The following is a 23,086-nucleotide window of genomic DNA, read 5'->3' as shown; positions in this document are numbered from 1 at the left end:
TACTCATTAGTGTCCTCAAATCCAAGACTGAATGGCTCCATCCATTCTTCAAAATGATTAAAATAATGTACTCAGTTGATAGTTACAATGTACACCTGAAGATGCACATGGCTTCATCCCAGGAGAGTGTCTATCATAACAAGGGGTTAGCACAAACGCCTTTGGGAAAAAACTGATTTTTATCAGTAAATATCAGTGTTTGAGGCATTTATGCCATTCTAACTGTCCAACAGTAGAAAACCGTCCATAGACTTTGAAGGATACTCTCCAACGAATTAGTGGCTACCAATTCTACACAAGGGAAAAATGTCAGACTATTAAATTCTCATCAAACAAGGTGTTGTCAAGTCAGTTACAAATATCTAGAGGACTATAAAGACAACAGGAAAGTAGACTGTGGAGACCATAAATACACTGGGTGCTTATACCTAATGTCTATGGTCAGCTAGGGGAAGGTCTTTCAAACTTTGCTCTTGCCTGAGATAATCAGTGCTTGTTGTCAGTAGTGCTACTGAAATATACCAAATAACCACTTGAGATTTCATTTGAAATATTCATTGCCCGGGGCCTCAATGGAAACCTTGCTCTCTTAGATTCCACATGATTATACCCAACTCAGAAAATGAACTGACAGAAGTTGTACATAACTGGAAACATGAATTATCTGCATTTTAAAAATGGAAATTTTCAGTTACTCTTATCACATCAAAGCCAGGCATATTCATCCCACTCCATATAGAGCATATGATATGAAGAAACCACTTCAAGTCTTACTGGTTTATTCTGTTTTTTCCACAAAGGGAAGCCACTGAGACTCTTCACCACCTACTATCCTATCAGGGGATGATAGATGGGAAAGTCTTATATAGACTGAAATGCCGATTTATTTCTTCCCGTTGAACTTAATGGTTTTATTCTTTTTGTATGCCAGTAATGATAGAACATAGAATATTAGGTATAGATTTTTTGTAATCTTGCACTGAAGCTTGCTGGCCCTTTTCTTGAATTAGCCAACTGTATAAGGCAAAGGCAGAGCAGGATTTCAATAGTTGAGAGAATTCTCTATTCTGTCCTCAGATGCTCATTCAAAATGTACCTCTTCTACCTCTCTCTCCCTTTCTTCCCTCCCTCTCCATCTAGCAATTTTTACTCTTAGGAAGGGACTAAAGGCAAGGCATTACAGCACCTTTCTTTGGATGTCATTTCTTGCGTCATTATTACCATCTGTATTTATTCAGTGTCCCAGAAACCACAGATGTGCTGTCTATAGGGAATCCCAATACTGTGGTCTAGACAAAATATTGGGGTTATTGAATCATTAGCAGTCCTTTTTTATTTAAAAACATTTTAGAGTATCTACTACGGATACTTAGTTCTTTATTTCTTATCTTTCTCTTTTTATTTTATAATATATCCTTTTCATCAATACCTTTTTTTAATTCTTGTTTTTTTGATTTTTCTTTTGTATCTTCCTTTCCCCCTTTTCTTCTTTCTTTTATCTTTCCTTTTATTATTATTCTCTTCTCTGTTTCCTCTGGCTTCTCATTTTCATGTTCTATTGTTCAAAGACCATCACTTTGATTTTTCCAACCCCATTTTCTTAGCTCCCTTTTGCTAATTTCTTCTATTTTCATACTTTACTTGTATACCATCTTCATTTTAATTTTTCTGCCTCTTCATAGATGCATTATCCACATTCTTTATTGTAGTTGAGTAAATACTGAATATTTTTAACAGCTTTATTGAGATATAATTCATATATAATTCACCCATTAATAGTGCATAATTCAGTGGCTTTTAGTATATTCACAGAGTTGGGCATCCATTACTACAATCAATTTTCAATCATTTTCATTACTCCAAAAAGAAACCTCACACCCCATAGCCATCACCACCCAACCCCCGCAATTGATTCCCTAGCTCTAGGCAACCACTAATCTTTCTGTCTTTGTAGATTTGCTTGTTCTTGACAGTTCATATAAATGGAATCATATAATACATGTTCCTTTGTGATTAGTTTCTTTCACTTAGCAGGTTCATTAATATTATAGCATGTATCAGAACTTCATTTCTTCATATTGCTGAATAATATTCCACTGTATGGACATACCACATTTTATTTATCCATTTATCAGTTGATAGACATTTGGGTTGTTTCTACTTTTTATTATTATGAATAATGTTGCTATAAGTATTCATGCACAAGTTTTGTGTGAACATATGTTTTCATTTCTCTTGGGTATATATCTAGGAGTGGAATTGCTGGGTCATATGGCAAATCTATGTTTAACCATTTGAGGAACTGCCAGATTGTTTTCTAGAGTGGCTGCCCCATTGCACATCCCCACTAGCAATGTATAAGGGTTCCAATTTCTCTACCTTCTCGTCAACACTTGTTATTATCTGTCTTTTTAGTTATAACCATCCCAGTAGATATGAAGTGGTATCTCGTGGTTTTGATTTACATTTCTCTAATAGCTGTATTAAATATTTTTAAATTTCTACCACACAAAATATCCTAAAAATGTTTTTCAAGGGCCATACTACATCATTGAAAAATTATAACTTTTTAGTCTCTCACATAGAAAATTTAGGGAATACAGATTGAGGAAATTGTTTCTATTAGTAATTTCATGCTCTTAGCCTTATTTCTAAATTCCAAAGTAAGAAGCAAAGGAGAGACTAACGCATAAGTTTAAAGTCTGAAAATAAAGAACAGCTATGTCTAATATTATGTTTGCTATTTTAGATCATTCCTCATTTCTTCTTCTTTTCTTTCTGAAAAAATAATAAATGCTCGGGTTTTTTTTAAGATTATGTTTGTGGCCCTAAGATTCAACATGGGAATGGGAAATGTTAGAAAGAAAAAATATATGATGACTGCCCTTGTTCCCAAGAATAGCAATGTATATTTACTCATCAAAGTTCAGTGTATTTGTCCAGTTCAGCACTTCATCCACTTCCCATTCCATCACAGAATCTATCCCACCATCTTCAATAGCTCTCATTAGCCCCTTCGTTGCTGTCTGAATTAAACCTACAGTTTTAGGATGTGTTGACTGAGCCTCCAGGCTTCCTGTGTAGTACCTAAATAGAGAAAAGGAAGAGAAACATAAATCCTTTGGAATAAGTGATTATAAGTAGATACAGTTGATAAATATTGTGGCTACTTACATATTAAAACCTATTTTACACATTGAATCAAGTTTTCATCCTCCATAACTCAGATGCATTTAAACCAAGATCTATGATGGGATATTTTGGAGGTAAAAAGCAACTTAACCAACCATACTAACCAGAGAGGCCTCAGTTCAAATCACCTCTCAATACGTTGCATTTTTGTGATACAAAGAAAAACTAAGTCATTAAATCACTGAATCATATTAATAGAATTGTAGAATGGAAAGGATCTTAGAAACCAATAACTAACACACTCATTTTACAGGTGAGAAAATAAATCCTGGAGGATTTGAGTGACTTTTACAAAGTCATGAGGCTAATGGCAGGTAGGAAGAGGGAAGGAAAGTGGAAAAAGGAAAAAAGGAGGAGGAGAAAAGGTAAAGGAATGACAGATACTGACATTTTCTTTTTGCCAGGTACTTTTCACACATTATCTTCTTTAATTCTCTTTAAAAAGTCACAGCTATTGGTAGCAGCTATTTTTATTCCCCTTTATTCTTCTTTATAAAGAAACTGAGACTCAGAGAAGTTTAAAAATTGTTCAAGATCATGTAGGTAGTAAATATATATCAGACCCAGTGTTCAGACCTGACTGTTAAGTCCAGCTTCCTTCTGGAGACTGTCTGTCTTATATTAATCTGAGCACATAAAATAATGTGTCCAACAAACATGAGCTGAGGGAGTAAAGAGAAGTTAGCAATCCTTACCAAACATAGCATTTTAGAGGGGTTATTCATTTTAAGATCTACACTGGTAGCCATTTTAAAGATGAACCTATTTTGAAATTGTATTTATTTATTAATTCAATGCCCATTGATTAGGAAGCACTATAGTGGTGATACAGAGCAGGACTCTGGTATTAAATTATCTGGATGTGAATCTTGGTTCTGTGATTTACTAGCCATATCATTTTTGCCAAATAACCCAGCCTTTCTGGGTCTCAGTGACTACTTCCTTAAAATGATAATCATATTACTACTTCCTCCTAGTGTTCTCAAGAGGTTTAGAAGTGTGAATCTATGTGAAGCATTTAGAACAGTGAATTGCACATAGTAAGCATTCAGTAAAAGAAGGCTACACAATATTGGGTGGTAGGAATATAACAGCGAGAAGATATATCTGTGCCCTCATGAAGTTTCTGCTTGAGCAGACTTTAAATGGATAATGATCCATGAGAGCAAATACGTATTATAGAAGCAGGAACATGACTCCTGATTTATAGTTTAATACGAGCAAAAATTATAAGAAAGTATGACTTAGCAATTTTTCTGTAGTTTTTCATTCACTTACTCATTTATATAATAAATATCTATTGAGTGTCTACCATTTACAAAGTGTTATATGTTTGTACAGTGGTGAAACTTCCCTCATGGAACTTACAATCTTACACTCTATACTCTGTTTTCTGAACATCATAGGCACTCAATAAACATGTATTAAGTAAATGAATGATCAAACAAATGATAGTACCCACTGATCCAAACTTATTGAACTAATGCTCATGCTGTAACAAAAATGCATAGAAATTTCTGGAAGGCTGAGAGTGAATGTGTTTTTAATGATTTCCTCCATGTTTTACCCTTCCAAATACACAAACACCTAAGAGTAGATTTTGAAACATGGAGGGCATTATTTTCTCCTTTTTCAACAGTGATATACAATAATTCAGATATCTGTTTTTTCTCTTATCAAGGAAGTATAAAATGCACTTTGTTTTTGAGAGTAATAATAATTGTTCTAGGCCAGGTGCAGTGGCTCATGCCTGTAATCCTAGCACTATGGGAGGCCAAGGCAGGAGGATGGCTTGAGCCCAGGAGTTGGAGGTTGCAGTGAGCTATGATGACACCACTGCTCTCTACCTGGGGCAACAGAGTGAGACTCTGTCTCAAAAAAAAAAAAAAAAAAAAAAAAAAAACTTCTAATAATTTAATTCTCAGATTTTGAACTCTTAAAATTAGTCACTATTATAGTTAAGTGGTCTAAATAGGTTAGCAAGTAGAAATCAGATTTCAAATGTATCGACGAGAAATAAAGATCACTTTATAATCATAACTTGTTTTATAAATAAATAGTGATCTTTAAAAAAGAAAACAAAAACCATAAAATTTGGCTTTATAGGTAATATTGCTATTTTTAGTTATATTCACTTTAAAATTATATTCTTTCTAAACTAGGAAATTTAAGAGGAAAGAACATGGTAAGAAATGTTTGTCTGAATTCACGACAAGAAGAGAAGTTAAATACAAAGACCTAGGAAGAATCAAAGCTTAAATTGCAAAGAAGGTTTAGGAGAGCTAAGATCTGCAGGACACAGCAAGGAATGGGATTTAAACACCAGAATTCTTTTAGTAAGAGATGAGTAAAAAAAAATTAAAAGTTTGTTGATTTTGTTCATTGCTGATTCTTAGCAACAGAGTGAAGAGTGTTTAATGCCACAGTGAACAAAGCACACAAAGCAAAATTTCTCATTCATCCTCTACAACCCTACGAAAAATAAATATAACACCCAGTCATAGAATTTATTATTTATTTATTCACTCATCCATTTATTCGTTCCTTCTATAAGCAACACATATTCATTAAGCACCAAGTATATCTGAGGTCCTATGCTAATAAATAGAACAGGGTCCCTGCTCCATAGGGGTTCAAGGTCTAGTATAGGTGGCAAATACACAGATAACTGCAAAAACATGACACCTGAGTACATAAAAAGTCCGTGGGGCACACAGAAGTGCCTAACTGTGTCTAGGTAGGTTAGGGAAGGCTTCAGGAGATATTGGGACAAGTATCAATAGATGAAGATCTTGTTGCCATATAGCTGAGCCAGAGAAGAGCAGCCTGGGGAGAGAGAATATCATGTGAGAAGTAGGTACTGGGAAACCCTTAACACGTTTTAGGTAAGGAAGTGATTTGTACTTTAGAAACATCAGTTCAGTGTTAATACAGAGACAATGAAGAGACTAAAGACAAGGAGACCAATGAGAAGATATACCCAGCAGATGAAGTATAGATGAAATATTGCAGTAGAGAATGAAAGAAAATATCAGATTTGGGAGATACTTTGGAAGTAGAATTAATAGGACCTGACGACAGATTACATGTAGGAGCTTATAAAGAGTGGGAAGTATAGGTCAGCCTCTATATTTCTGGCTTGGATAACTGGGTCAATAATGGTGTCATAAACTGAAACCAGGAGAAATACTGAGGAGAAACAACTTTTATGATGGGGAAGAGAAGAAATTCAGTTTTGGATCTGTTGAGTTTGAGAGAGAAATGCCCATATAATTAGCCATACAGAAGTCTGTTATGAAGAAGATTGTTTTGAGGATAAACAGGAAAGAAAGGAGAAATAAAATAGAAGATTATTATTCATGTGCATTGGCTTATCACCAGGTGTTGTCTGCTGTTACTGTGACTGAGATTCAGCAAATCATACCACCATCCTATCAAAGCCAGCTGTTTCTAGGTGATGGCACATATGGTAAGTGAATTGTGTTGTTGTTCTGAGCCCATAATCACACTTCCTTTGCTGTAAATGGGTCCCTGGTTAAAGACAATGTTGCATGAAATAAAATGATGATGGACAAGACACTCTGTACTGAAGGTGTTGCTGATAGAAGCAATGCAGAGAAATAAAATTCATGTCTAGAGTATCTGTCTATCACTGTGAGGACAAAGGGATATCTCTTCTATTATGGGAAGGGTCCAATATAATTAGCCTGTCACCAGCTAGCCAGCATATCTCATTACTGGGGCAAAGCAATGGCCTTTGCTGTATAGTCAGCTGTGACTACAGCCAGAACTGCCTTGGTGAGGGGAAGACCATGTTGTTAAGACTAAACATAACCTTGATCTCTGTAACCATGGCCACTTTATACGTGGCTCCATGGTGCAACAAAAGAGTTGACATCCACAGGATGCATCATCTTGTCAATCTGATTACTGAGAGTTTTCTGCCTCATATAAATTCTTTGGAGTGCATTCACATAGGACATAAATATACTTTGCACCCATTCTGCATATACCTCTTCCTTGACCTAGCTGAGAAATTATTAGCTACTGCCCACAGTCAATGAGAGCCACACCTCAGGCTATTTCTCCTTCAAATGAAGTGGAAAACCAAGGGTACTACCTGAAGTTGCGCCCATTGGAAGGATATCCTTTGACCATTTTCCAGGCCAGTTGAGGGGTTGTAATCTAGTAACAGTCTATTTTGGACCAGCCTCCTGTGCAGATCCATGGTGAATTAGATCCAACATATTCCTCCTCTGTTAATTTGTCATAAGGGACTCCTTATGAAGCCAAAGGTACGGAGATGATGTGGAGGCAATGTAGTGTAAGTAGAGGTGGAAGAAGTCTGAGCCACCAGTTCATGCAGCTTATTTGGGCCCTCTGGTTCTTCTCAGACCCATTCCATATAGACCACATCTATTTTACACTGAAATGATGCTATGTACCCTCAATTTTACGGTCCAACGGATCAGATAAAACCCAGGTCAGTTCACAATCACATAGCACTTGGTATCCTATTACCAAGCATTCAGTCTCTACCAGGGCCCAGTAGCAAGCCTGGAGCTGAATTTCAAATGGAGACTAGTTTTTGGCAGAGGAGGATATTCTTTAGCTTATTCTTAAACCCTAGAGGTCTGTGCCGTGATTCTCCTATTAGGACTCTTTAGAGGCTCTACATAGTATTTCACTGCCGCAGACATTTCTAATCTGTTGGGACAGATGGGACATAAAGTCAAAGTTGTAGGGCAGCTTGAGCAGTTGTGGACTTCCTGCAGAGCTCTTTCTTGCTCAATGTCCCACTGGAGCCTGGTGGCTTTAATAGGTCACCTAGTAAATAGATTGGAGCAGCATGTCTAGACATGCCATATTTTACCTCCCAAATCAAAAAAGGGCCTCTAAGTGTTGTGCCTCTTCAAGGTGAATGGTGCAAGGTACAGCAATTTGTCTCTCACTTTAGAAAAGATATCATAAAATGTCTTTAATCTCCAGTTACGTGGCAGACCCTTCACTTTTTGCCAAGTTTATCTCCTTCCTTCTAGTGTGCATTTGTCCTACTAAACCACGCAGGGAGCTGTTATTTTCTGCTTACTGCATATAATTAGTGTAAGGTCATCGATGTAATGAACAGCCATGATGTTCTGCAGATTCAAGATGTGCAAGCCCGTAGGGATTAGAGCAAGAAAGCTAATATAGCTCTGAGAGTAAGGTGTAAATTCTTTCCATGTAAATGCAAACTACTTTTCCTTTTGCTTAGTGTTTGGGATGGGAAAGAACATATTTACCAAGTCAACCGTAACATACCAGGTACCAGTGGTTGTGTTGATTTTCTCCATTAAAGAAGCCACCTCTTGGTCAGACACAGTAGCTCACACCTGTAATCCTGGAACCTTGGGAGGCCAAGGCAGGAGGATCGCTTGAGGCCAGGAATTTAAGACCAGCCTAAGCAAGAGCAAGATCCCATCTCTACTAAATATGAAAAATTAGCCAGGCACTGTGGTGTGTACCCGTATCCCAGCTACTTAGGAGGCTGAGGCAGGAGGATCGCTCGAGCCCAGGTGTTTGAGGTTGCAATGAGCTATGATGACGCCATTACACTCTAGCCCCAGTGACACAGCCAGACCTTGTCTCAAAAAAAAAAAAAAAAAAAACACCAAAAAACAAAAAAACCACATCTGGAAGCCTTGCTGCAATTTGTCACACCACCTGACCCTATCACTTCAACGTTTTATTATTCCCAACAAACTAAAGGAAACAATTTCATCACACCTTTCCCCACTGTCATCTCCAGCCTATAAAGGACAGCTATCACAGAGTTCATCAAGAATTCTGCTAGTCCCTTCAACAAGCCATTTCTTAACAATCTGATGAAGAAGCCGTCCTTTGGGGCCTCCTGGAGTTATAGCTAGTCAGTGGTTGAGTAGATTGCACATAACAGGAACAAACGTATGTATTCCCCTGAGCCTTCAGTAATCCTTTTTCTACAGTATACCAGAGAAGTTTAGGTATTTTGTAACAAAGAGGCTTGGTTGAGTTCAGGCTTTGATTAGCTAACCTCACAGACTGTTAACATAATTTCTGGGTGCCAAGCCAACATATTAAATCCACAATCCCAAGTGAGTGTGTCCATATCAGTACATTCAGCCCAAACAACCCTTGATCTAACAACCTTAAAATCCACCCTCACACAATGCTTCCGAGACTCCTATAAGTTCTTGTAACTCTTTTGGTTTATAAGCCATCTCCTCTTGCTTTTACTCCTCTCTCTGGGCTGTCCTGAGATACAACTCTCCTTGTGGACTGGAGCCAATGAGCAATGGTGGTACTGGTGGGGAATCCTGAGGAGAATCAGCATGAGTGTGTATAGCAACTGTCCCAGTGCAGTCACTGAAAGGCTTTTATGCAGAGAAGGGCTGCTTCCCTCAAAAGGGGGAACAAGGGCTTCCTCCATTAACCAGGGAATTTGGAGGTTCAAGGTTCTTAGCCTTGCCTATATCTGTCCAAATGTCCTCATCCCAGGTCTCAGGGTTCTACTACTTTCCCATTAGTGCCCTTATCTTCACGCAAAAGACCTGGCAGTGTTCAGCATTTGTTTGTACTGTAGACACTATAATCCTGGGACCCTTGCAATTGAACCCTGGGATGCCCTCTACTCACCCTGCAACTACAGGAGATAAACAACTACTTCAAAGGTACCATGGAGGTGTACAATGTTCTTTTCAAAATTTTTCACAACTTTATTGAGGCATAATTTAGGTACAATAAACTACACATATTTAAATTATACAATTTGCAGTTTTGACATGTATATACCTATGAATGCATCACTACAATTAAAAAATGAATATATCCATCACTCCCAAAGCTTCCTTGTAGCCCCTGGTAATCCGTCCCTCTTTCCTTCCTCCCACCTGCAGACAACTACTGATCCTCTTTGTGTCACTCTAGATTTTTTTGCATCTTCTAGAATTTTATGTAAATGGAATCACATAGCATGTACTTTTTTTTGACTGATTTCTTTCATTCAGCATCATTATTTTGAGATTCATCCATGTTGTATGTACCAATTGTTCATTCCTTGTATTGCTGAGTAGTATTCCTTGGTGTAGGTATACTACCATTTATTTATCCATTCATCTGCTGATGGAAATTTGTACTGTTTCTGGTTTTTAGCTATTACAAATAAACCTGCTATGAATATTCATATACAATCTTTCCATGGATATGTTTTTATTTCTCTTGTGTAAATACCTATGGGTGAAATTGCTGGGTTGAATAGGAGGTGTGTTAACTTGTTTAAAAAAAAAAAAAAAAAAACCTGCCCAACTGTTTTCTAAGTGAATGCAGCAGTTTGCATTTGCTCCATATCCTTGCCAACAGTTGGTATGGCAGACTATTTTAACCATTCTAGTGAGTATATAGTGTTATCTCATTATTGTTTTAGTTTTCACTTTCCTAATGACTAATGATTTATTAGTTGAGTTGTATTAATTTACTATCCATATATCTTCATTGATGGAGTGTTTGTTCAAATCTTTTGCCCATTTTTAAATTAGGCTGTTTTGAGAGGTTTTAAAAAATATATTCTAGATTCAAGACATTTATATATATTTTGCAAATGTTTTATACCTGTCTATAGCTTGCATTTTTTATTTTAATTTTAATTTTTGAGACAAGAGTCCCACGATGCTGGCTAATTTTTCTATTTTTAGTAGAGACAGGGTCTCACTCTTGCTTAGGCTGGTCTTGAACTCCTGAGCTCAAGCAATCCTCTTGCGTTAGCCTCCCAGGGTGCTGGGATTACAAGCGTGAGTCACTGTACCTGACTCCTTATGGCTTGCATTTTTATTTCTGAAACAGGCTATTCAAAGAACAAAAGCTTTTAATTTTGATGAAGTGAAATTTAACAAATTTTTCTTTTATAGTTCATGCCTTCTGTGCCCCGTTTAAGAAACCTTGGCAAGAACAAAGGTCACTAAGATTTTCTCCTTTGGTTACTTTTAGATGCTTTATGGTTTTTGCTCTTATATTTAGAACTATGATCTCTTTTGAGTTAATTTTACTTATGATATAGGAGTCAAGGTTCATTTTTCGACATTTGAATATCCAATTTGTTAAAAAGACTATTTTTTCCCCAATTAAATTCTCTTGGCACCTTTGTTGAAAATCAATTAACAATGTATGTGTGAATCTATTTTCAACACTGTGTTCTGTTAAATTGATCTATATATGTCTATCTTTATGCTAATACAACATCATGATTACAGTAGCTTTATAAGTCTTGAAATCAAGTAGTATAAGTTCTATGGATTTTTTTGTCCAAAATACTGTATACTTCTTTAGTAAGTCTAAGTACTTAGTCAACTTACATTTGCCTCATCCATTCTATTTTTCTAATTTTTCTTTTCTTTTCTAAATCTTGCCTTCTCTTCAGTTTAGAGAAATGAAAGTCAATTTCTTTTTTGTCTTCCACTACTTCACAGGCAGTAGATAACCAAAACTATTAAGAAATGAAAAGGAATATACAAAATGTTGAAATATTGATTGTGAGATTATCTGGCTATAGACAAGAACTTCTTCTGTGCATTCGGTAGGAATATGCCAAGATAGAGACAGAGGAAAGGATAGACCTTTTTAAGGTATTTCTAATTAAGTGATGAGTGAGTTAGTATATACTGCGTTTTCAGAACCATAAGATTCACAAAGTACTAGTGTACCGAAGTACTTAATTTGTTGGATGGATTAGTAAACAGACATATTCTAAGACTGTCTCATCTTCTTACACGAATAGACCTTACCTATTCTTAGTACTGTTGGGTTTTGATGACTCTAACCCTCAAGGAGTAGTAGCACCCTCCAGGAACGCAGAGCTCCCTCTATTACCTCCCAAGACTTTTGTGGTTTCCCCTTTACAACACTTTCTCCTAACTGGCTGCCTATTTTCCACTTCCAATTCATCCTTCCTACCCTGCCACACACACACTAGATAACAAGGAGGAGAGTGTGCTACTTCCCCACAACACTGTGTATTTGTACCTATTCAACCACTTAACATGTTTACTACACTGTACTGAAATATCCTGTCTACTCAACTCTCTCTCTCTAATTGAAAAGCAATCTACTTGAGGGAAAGGACTATGCCTTTTTTTACCATTGTATCCCCAGCATCTACAACAATGCCTGATATATGACTGATATGCCATAAAGTTTGTTAATGAATGAATGAATTCACACCTTGATCATTATCACTTTTCAAACTTAGTATATGCAACATACCAAATTCTACAATCTGTGTACTGAGTATATAATCTGCTGAGTACCAGAGAGTATCTAAAGATGGTATAGGTTCAAAGCTAATTATTAAAAGTACAAGTAAATGATAAATTGTTGTACTTTGTTGTTACTAATAATGATTAGTAACCTCAGAATATTTAAGTAAATTTTATCAATTAAATTACTAGTATTTATTGTTTTAAAAATAATTTTAAAATTAATTTTTAAAAAGATAAAATGAATTTCTAAATATATGAGATAAAAAATTATTAATATTTCTCTTTTCTTACTCTATCAGCAACAGGCCTCCAGCCATTGTTTTCTATCCGACGATACCAGCCACTATGATCCTCTTCTTGAAGATGATCACTTTTATTATGAGATGTATGTTTTGCTGGAAGTTTTGTATAATCTCTAGGGCTGTTAGCACACAGATCTTCAATATGTCTGTCAGTAAAAATTTTATAGTATATTTGAGGGGGAAATTGAGCCTGTAGATATAAAAGTTCAAAGGACCACTGTAATATAATTACAAAAACAGTTTATGACTTTAAAAATTACATCTTTTAAATTTCACATAAATGTGCTTTAAAACTACTAAATAAGAATTCATCTATACTTACTCCACCTAATCTGAATCGCACATGAATGCCAGCAGCAGCGTCTAGAAGCTCTGCCTATAAGAGAATGTATTATTCTTCAACATTCTGTATGTATCAATTCACCATTTTGCACTCTATTATTTAAAAATAGTTGCTGAATGTTGATTATTTAGGAAATAGGTCAGGTGAACAGACCTCAAATAATTAATTTTAAATTAGAAAATATTTTAAGATCTAAGGACTTAATTCTTAGGGTTTTCAATAAATAAAACAGCTTATATGACAACTGAAAAAGGGATACCAAATTGTGTCCTTTCTATGCAATATAGAAACATAAATGCCAAGTGATTTAGTGTTCATAAAACATAAGTTTTAAATAAGTCCTCAAGGATACGATTTACATATTAAGTATTATCTTATAGGTACATTCAGAGAAAAAAATTGTGACTGATCAACCTAAGTTCAGCACCAGATGACCTTCCCTAACTAGCTTTTGTTAAATCAAAAATCCATGTTTAAAATTCTATAAGAATTGTATATAACAGGTCTTCTAAATTTTAGTGCCTTGCACCAAAATGAAAAGTAGAGAAAAGATTCTTGGCCTTTATCAGAAAACAAAGCAATTCTCTCCTGATAGTATTATTTTAGATGAGAAAATAGATACTATCCTAAATTGTTTAATCTATAATGCCTGAAAGATGACATTAGTTTCACAGAATAATTTTCCCTTGAGTAAAAATGTATGAATTCAAGTATGAAGTGTGATATCCTGTTATAAAACATATTTTTTATATTTGAACCATAACACTATACATATATACATGCATATATATTTTTCTTCACTGAAGTAGGCAAATTTTAAGTGCCCAGCTCAATGAATTTTTACAGATGTACTGTATACTCTTTTGTGCTTGGCTTCTTTTGCTCAACATGAATCTGTGATGAATCTATAATATTCATACATGTAGTTGCAGATAGTAGCAAGTTATTTTTCACTGCTATCTACAGGGTGTCCCAAAAGTCTCCATGCAAAGGAAAAATTTTGTAATGAATATTTTGTAAATAAGGTACATTCAGCTATAATTTCCCATTTTCCCTATGTATGGTGACTTTTGGGGCACCCTGTAGTATTCCATCATATAATGTACCACAATTTATTTATCAACTCTATTATTGTTGGAATTTTGATATGTTTCTAGTTTTGGGCTATCATAAATAAAACCGCTTTTTCTGGTGGGCTCTATCATTCATTTCCCTTTGTTACATACCCAGGAACGGAATATGAGTGGTCATGAGGTATATTATACAGATGGCCCCAATTTATGATGGTATGACTTACGATTTATTGACTTCACAATGGTGTGAAAGCCATACACATTCAGTAGAAATCACACTTCAGATTTTGAACTTTGATCTTTTCCCAGGTAAGTGATATGCTGTACAATACTCTGTTGTGATGCTGGACAGCAGCAGCAAGTGGCTGCTTCCAATCAGCCATGTGATCACAAGGGTAAACAATCAATACTCCAAGTGTAAACTAAACTAAGCTATAATGTTCAGTAGGTTAGGTATGTTAAATGTATTTTCAACTTACAATATTCTGAACATATGATGGGTTTATCTGGACATAACCCCACCATAAGACGAGATGCATTTGTAATTAGCTGTACTAGTGACTGCCAAAGAATTTTTTTCAAAATTTTTGTAAGAATTTACCACCCACCAGCAATATATGAGAGTTCTGGCTGCTCCACATACTTATTAACACTTGGTGTTGTCAAGACCTTTTCATTTTAACCATTCTGGTGAGGTTATAATGGTAGCTAATTGTAGTTGTTTTATTTTTTTTGTTTTGTTTTGTTTTTTAGAAATGAGGTCTCACTCCATTGCCCAGGCTAGAGTACAGTGGCACAATTATAGCTCACTGCAGCCTTGAACTGGGTTCAAGTGATCTTCCTGCCTCAGCCTCCTGAGTAGCTGAGACTCACACTCAGCTTATGTTTTTATTTTCTGGGGAGACAAGGTCTCACTATGTTGCCCAGGTTGGTCTCAAACTCTTGGCCTCTAGCAGTCTTCCTTTTCACTCGGCCTCACAAAATGCTGGGATTACAAGCATGAGCCACCGTGTCCAGCCCAATCACTGTACTTTTAATTTATATTTCCTCAGGACTAACCATGTTGAGTACATTTGCATATACTCATTGGATATTAGACATATAGTCTTGCTAGAGGTTTACCAATTTTATTAACCTATTCAAAGAACTGACTGGGCTTTTTTAGACATTTAAAAAAATTTTAATTATTATGAGTACCTAATTGTTGTGTATCTTTACAGGGTGGGTACATGTGACATTTTGATGCAGGCATACAATGTGAATTAATCAAATCAGGGTATTGGAGTATCCGTCACCTCAGGCATTTATCATTCCTTTGTGTTAGGAGGAACATTCCAGTTCTACTCTTTTAGTTATTTTAAAGTATACCCTAAGTTATCATTGATTATAGTCACTTTGTTGTGCTATCTGGCTTTATTTTCTCTCTGTTACTTTTAGTTCCTATTTATTGACTTCTGATTTTATCTTTACTATTTCCTTGCTTTTACTGTCTTTGAGTTTAATTTGCTTAACTTTTTCTAGCTTCTTGAGGTAGAAACTTAGGACACTGATTTTAAATTTTTCTCTTTTTGTATTATGTTTGCATTTAGACGTATAACTTTCTGAGCTCTACTTTAGCTGCATCCCATAAGCTTTGATGTCATTATGACTTAGCATAAAATATATTCTAATTTCCCTTTTTAACTTATAGATTATTTAATTTCATGGGCTTAATTTGTAAAAGTTTGATGGTTTTCTATTTCTCTTATTTTTATTGATTTCTATTTTAATTCCATTGGGACCAAAGAAGAATCTCTATGGTTTCAGTCCTTTGAAATTTATTGAGACTTGCATTAAATCCAAGCATGTACTCTATTTTGGGAAACATTTCCTGTGCGCTTAACATAAGGACAGCATTAGATTTGCAGACCTTTAGATGTTTTGCAATGTTGACTATAAAGTTCTATATTTATCAATTAGGTCAAGAAGTTAAAATCTGCTATATCTATATTAAATTTTTTTTGCATGCTTGTTTCTACCAATTACCAAGAAAGATATGTTAAAAATCTCCAAGTATGATTGGGCCAGGTGCGGTGGCTCACGCCTGTAATCTTAGCACTCTGGGAGGCCAAGGCAGGAGGATTGTTTGAGCTCAGGAGTTCAAGACCAGCCTGCGCAAGAGCGAGACCCAGTCTCTACTAAAAATAGAAAGAAATTATATGGACAGCTAAAAATATATATATAGAAAAAATTAGCCAGGCATGGTGGCGCATGCCTGTAGTCCCAGCTACTTGGAAGGCTGAGGCAGGAGGATTGCTCAAGCCCAGGAGTTTGAGGTTGCTGTGAGCTAGGCTGATGCCACGGCACTCTAGCCTGGGCAAAAGAGCGAGACTCTGTCTCAAAAAAAAAAAAAAAAAAAAAAAAAAATCTCCAAGTATGAATGAAAATTACTATGTTTCTTCTGGTCAGTTTGTCAATTTTGCTTTACAGTTACAGAATTGTTATATTTTTTGTTGAACTCTTTTATTATCATGAAATGTCCCTCTTTGTATCTCACAATACTTTTTGCATTAATTTGTCTGATATTAAAATGACATCAGCTTTCTTTTAACTAAAATTTGCATATCTATTTCCACCATTTTACTTTTCATTTTTCCATACCATTATATTTAAAATGTGCCTAAAAAATAATAAATAGATGGCTTTTTTGTCAGTCTGACAACCTTTGCTTTTATTTGGGTTGTTTAGTCTGTTTATATTTCATATAATAATTATTTTTTGGACTTAAAATTTTTAATATTATTGATATACTTACTGATATACATTTGGTCTTCCATATGTGTGGATTCTGTATCCTCAAATTCAACCAACAATGGATCAAAAATACAGTATTTTGGGGATGTGCAACCTATGGATATGGAGGGCCAACTGTACATATCCATAGGTTCCTCAGGGCCAACCATGGAACTTGAGCATCTGTGGATTTTCGTATTTGTGGAGAGTCCTGGAATCAATGCTCCACAAATACCAAGAGACAACTGTAGTTGGTTAAATAAGGGTTAAGTCTTACTGATATACCAGCATTAAGTCTAACATCTTGCTTTTTGTTTTCTAATTTCCCATCTGTTCTTTATTCCATTATTTCTTTTCTTGCATTCTTTTGGATTGATCAAGTAATCGTTAATATTCCATATTTTCTCATCTATTAGCTTTTAAGTAATATAGTTTTATATGATTCTTTTGGCAGTTACTCTAGAGAAAACAATATGCATCCATGACATTTACCCCTTCCAGTGCTCTCTATTCCTATAATCCTTGTTCCCTTCTGAAATAATTTTCTTTCAACTAGAAGAACTCTCTTTAATATTTCTTGTAATTCAGTTTGTTGGCAAATTAATTCTTTTAGGTTTTGTTTGTCTGAAAATATCATTATTTTGCCTCTATTGTGATGATATTTGCAATGGTGTATAATTTCAGGTTTACAAGGTTTTTTTTTCCCCCTTTCTTTCTTTCAGAACACAAAAGAAGCAATTGTATTATTTCTGGCTTCCTTAATGTTTTTTTTTTCTTTAGCTGATTTTCAGATTGTAGCTTTGTCTTTGTTTTTTAGGAATTTGGTTGCAATATGCCCAGGTGTGTGGTTTTCTTTGTATTATATCATTTGTTGTTCAGCACTTCTTGAGTATGTGGATTCATTTCTTTTATCAATTTTGGAAATTTTGATTTATTTTCTCTTCCAATATTGCTTCTGCCCCAATTGATGTCTTCTCTCTTTCTGGGACTCCAATTATTAATACATGTATGTTAGACCTTTGTATTGTATCTCACATGTCTTTTATTCTCAGTTATTTATTTTTTTCCCATTAGTTTTCTTCCTGAGCTTCAGTTTGGATATTGTCTGTTAACTTGTCTGTCAGTTCAGTAATCCTGTCTTCAGCTGCAACCAATTTTCTGTTAAACCCATCCAATATATTTCTAATTTCATAGATGATAATTTTAGTTCTAGAATGCCCATTTGCTTATTTATAGATCAAAATTCTCTGCTGGAATTCTCCACATCCTCATTCATTTTTGCCCATCATTTTCTTCATTTTTTAAAAACTTACTAATCACAGTTATTCTGAAGTCTTTATATGCTAACTTTCTGGATCATTATTGGGTCTATTTCTATGGTTTGTATTTTCCTTTTGATTATTGTTCACATTCACTTGCCTCTTTACATGTCTAGTAATTTTTCATTATATCTTAGATGCTACATATAAAAGAACTGTAGAGGCTTCACTAGAAAGGATTTACCCTTCATCTTTTAGGCAGTTAGGGTAAGGTGCTGATCATGCCAATACAATCAGAGATTGAGCTGGATTAAGTCTAGATTACTAAGTATTAGTAATCCACATTTGGTGTGTCCATTTTCTAGTGTTTCCCTGTTTCTCAGATGTGGTCCTTTGGGCTTTTGTAAGAGATCCTGGCAGGTTTCTACCTCCTCAATAATGAAAAACTATGGGAAATTCAATTTTGGGAAGATTTGAGCTTAATTCTTTATCTTTATATTCCATTCAGACCCCAAATACAGCAAATATGTTCAAGGTAGGAGATAAGCTGTGTATTTGATGAAGGTCCTTTCCCTTTAGCATGACTCTGTCTCTTAAGTTTATGAGATACTATGGAAGATTTCATTTAGTGGGATACTATTACTTAAAGTGGACTTAGATTCGTTGTAAATGTTCACTGCAAACTCTAGGGCAACTAATTATAAAAAGTAAAATAGAGGTATAATTGATATGCTAAAAGAGGAGAGAAAATGGAATCATATAAAATGCTCAATTAAAACCAGAGAAGGCATAAAAAGAGCAAAGGACAAAAAAAAAAGATATATAGAAAGAATAAAGGCAAAAAAAGACACAATAACACAGTAAATATCAATTAAACTATATCAGTAACTTTAAATGTCAATGGTCTAAACACACCAAATAAAGGGCAGAGACTACTACAGATTAAAAAACATGACCCAACTATATGTTTTCTACAAGAAACTCACTTCAAATATAAAGACCCAGAGAGGTTAAAAGAAAAGGGAAGGAGAAAGATATATGATAATCACACTAATCGAATGAAAGCTGAGCATCTATATTGATTTCAGACAAAGCCAAATTCAGAGCAAGGAAAATTATCAGGGTTAAAAAGGAGCATTACATGATAATGATCAATTCTCTAAGAAGACATAATAAGCCCTGTATATAATGTATATATACAGAGAATCAAAATATGTGAAGCAAAAACTGAAAGAACAATAAGGGAAAATAAAGAAATCTACTATTATAATTGGAGATTTTAACACCCCTTTGTCAGATTCAGCAGTCAGAGAATCAGTAAGGCCATAACTGAACTGAACAGCACCATCAATCAAATGGATCTAAATGACATTTATAGAACACTTCATCTAAAAACAGCAGAATACACATTCTTCTCAAGCTCACACAGAATATTCAGCAAGACAGACCATATCCTGGGCCAAAAACACAAAAATTTTAAAAAATAGAAATCATACAAATTATGCTCTCACACCGCAAGGAAATTAAACTAGAAATCAGAAATAGAAAGATAGCTGAAAAACCCTAAAACTTGGAACAACACACTTCTAAATAACAAATAGGTCAAATAAGGAGTCCCAAGAGAAGTTAAAAAATACTTTGAACTAAATGAAAATGAAAATACAACTTACAAAAATGTTAGGGATGCAACAAAAACATTGCTTACAGGAAAATTTATAGCACTGAATGCATATATTATAAAACAAGAAAGATCTGAAATAAATAATCTAAGATTCTACCTTAAGAAACTAGAAAAAGAAAAGCAAATTAAATTCAAAGTAAGTAGAAGAAAATAAACAATAAAGATCAGAGCAGAAGTTAATAGAATTGAAAACAAAAAAACAATAGAAAAAATCAAAGAAACAAAATGCTTCTTTGAAAAGATCAATAAAATTGATAAGCTCTGGCCAGAATGACTAAGGAAAAAAGAAGACACAAATTACTAATATCAGAAATGAAACAGAAGCCATCACTACTGACTCCATGGACACTAAAAGGATAATAAATTTTAAGAACACAAATAGTTCTACACCACAATTTGATAACCTAGATGAAATGGACCAACTCCTTGAAAGATACAATTGACCAAAAATCATGCAAGGAGAAATAGATAATTTGAATAGACCTATCTCTATTAAAGAAATTGAATCAATAATTATAACCCTTTAAAACAGAAAGCACCAGGCACAGACAGGTTAATTGGTGAATTCTACCAAACATTTAAGAAAGAAATTATACTAATTATCTAAAATCTCTTCCAGAAAATAAAATCAAAAGAAATACTTCCCAACACATTCTATGAAGTCAGCATCACCCTAATACCAAAACCAGACAGAGGCATTACAAGCAAGAAAAAGTACAGAGCAATATTTCTCATGAACATAAAATCCTCAAAAAATTAGCACGCTAAATTCAACAATTTATAAAAGTAATTATAAAAATAAATTATACATTTATTCCAGATATGCAAGGCCATTTTGCATTACATCAACAGGTTAAAGAAGAAAAGTCATATGATCATATTAGTAGATGCAGAAAAAGCATTTGACAAAATCCAATACCCATTTGTGATAAAAATTTCATCAGTCTAGGAATAGAGGGGAACTTCCTTTACTTGACAACATCTATAGGAAACATAAAACTAACATCATACTTAATGGTAAGAAACTAGATGCTTTCCTACTAACATCAGGAGCAAGGCAAAGATATCCCCTCACCTTTCCTATTCAACATCATACTGGAAGTCCTAGCTGATGCAATAAGAAAAGGAAATGAAATGTATACAGATTGAGAAGGGAAAAAGAAACTTTGTTCACAGATGACATGATTATCTATGTAAAAAATCCCAGTAAATCAAAAGGTTAAAACACAAAAATCAATTGCTTATTTATCAGCAAGGAACAATTAGAATCTGAAATTTAAAAAACACAATGGCATTTACATTCACAACCTAAAAAGTAAAATACTTGGGTATAAATCTAAAATCTATTTAGATCTATAATCTAAATCTAAAATATTTCAGAATCTATATGAGGAAAATTATAAAACTGTGATGAAAGAAAACAAAGAAGATCTAAATGAATCAAAAAATATTCCATATACCTGGATAAGAAGACTTAATATTGTCAAGATCTCTGTTCTTCCCAATTTGACCTGCAAAGTCAATGCAATCTTCATCAAAACCCCAGCAACTTATTTTGTATATAAGTACAAACTCATTCTAAATTTTACATGGAAAGGCAAAAGACCCGGAACATACTGAAGTTTCAGAGAACAACAAAGTTGGAGGACTAACACTACCCAACTTCAAGATTTAATGTTAAGCTACAGTAATCAAGACAGTGTGGTATTGGTGAAAGATTAATGTAACAGGAGAGAGAGATGAGAAATAGACCCACACACAATTATAGTTAAGTGATTTTGACAAAGAACCAAAGGAAATTTAATGGAGAAAGAGTAGTCTTCAACAAATGATGCTGGAACACTACTGGGACATTGTGGACATTCACAGGCAAGAAAAAAAAAAAAAGACTCTAGACACATATCTTACACTTGTCACAAAACACTAACTGAAAATGGATCATTAAGCTAAATGTAAAATGCAGAACTAAGAACTCTTAGAAGATAACATTGGAAGAAATCTAGGTGAGATGAGGTTTGGTAATGACTTTTTAGATATAACACCAAAAGCACGATACCTAGAAGAAAAAAATTATAGGATGGACATCATCAAAATTAAAAGTTTAAAAATTAAAATTAAAAGGTGCCAAAATAACGAAAAGATAAGCCATAGACTGGGATAAAAGCTCTGCAAAACATGTGTCTGATAAAGGACTGGTATCCAAAATATACAAAGAACACTTAAAACTCCACAAACAACTTGATTTAAAAATGGGCAAAAGGTCTGTACAGACTTCTCACCAAAGAAGATATACAGATGACAAATAAGTATATGAAAAGATGCTCAACATTATATGTCATTAGGAATTATAAATTAAAACGAGATACCTCTAAACAGCTATTAGAATGGGTAAAATCCAAACACTAACTACACCAAATGCTCCAAGATGTGAAGCAATAGGAACTCTCATTTCTTGCTGGAGGGAATGCAAATTGGTACAGCCACATTGGGAAAAGTTCAGCAGTTTCTTATTAAACTAAACATACTCTTAACTTATGATCTAGCAATACAGAATTTAAAAGTACAAAAGCAAGAGTATATAAGTCAAAAGGAGGTAAGGGAAACATGCATTGTCTGGGAAAAGACAAAAATGCCAATCTAAACATGATTTTCATAAGTCAAATATACATGTTGCAATCTCTTGGATAAGAATAAAAGAATGGTAATATAGGCTGGGCATGGTGGCTCATGCTTGTAATCCTGGAATTATGGGAGGCAAAGGCTGGAGGATCATTTGAGGCCAGACCAGCCTGAGCAACATAGCAAGATCCCATCTCCAAATAAAATACAAAAAATTATCCAGGTATGGTGGTACACACCTGTAGTTCCAGCTACTCAGGAGGCTAAAGCAGGAGGATTGCTTGAGTTTGAAGTTGTAGAGAGCTATGATGACACCACTGCACTCCAGCTTAGGCAACAGAGCAAGACTGTCTCAAAAAAAATAAGTGAATAAAAAATAAAATAAAATAAAATAAAATAACAAAAACAAACAAAAAACCAAAAAAACTCCACAAAAGAATGGTATTACAGAGAGAAAAATATAAAAACAAAACAATCAGTCCCAAAGAAGGGCATAAAGTATTGAAAAAGAACATACAACATCTGAGACATACATATAGTAAACAGTAAAAGCATGGGTTGAAATCCCTAAATTAT

General features: G+C 34.6%; 1 protein-coding gene across 1 annotated transcript in view; it reads right to left on the bottom strand.

The window, feature by feature from the left end:
* The window catches only part of C7H11orf65 (chromosome 7 C11orf65 homolog), a 51,111-nt gene that overhangs the window by 4,146 nt on the left and 23,879 nt on the right, over nt 1-23,086 (bottom strand). The window contains exons 4-7 of the mRNA XM_045556660.1: nt 13,086-13,139; nt 12,753-12,953; nt 11,559-11,689; nt 2,917-3,087 (exon numbers count right to left, since the gene is read on the bottom strand). Coding sequence (XP_045412616.1) covers nt 2,917-3,087; nt 11,559-11,689; nt 12,753-12,953; nt 13,086-13,139 — 557 coding nt within the window. The remainder of the gene's footprint in view (nt 1-2,916; nt 3,088-11,558; nt 11,690-12,752; nt 12,954-13,085; nt 13,140-23,086) is intronic.

Source organism: Lemur catta, chromosome 7 (assembly GCF_020740605.2).
Source record: "Lemur catta isolate mLemCat1 chromosome 7, mLemCat1.pri, whole genome shotgun sequence".
Taxonomy (NCBI): Eukaryota; Metazoa; Chordata; class Mammalia; order Primates; family Lemuridae; genus Lemur; species Lemur catta.
Note: the sequence above shows the minus strand (reverse complement) of the source record. Positions and strands in the feature narration are given on the sequence as shown.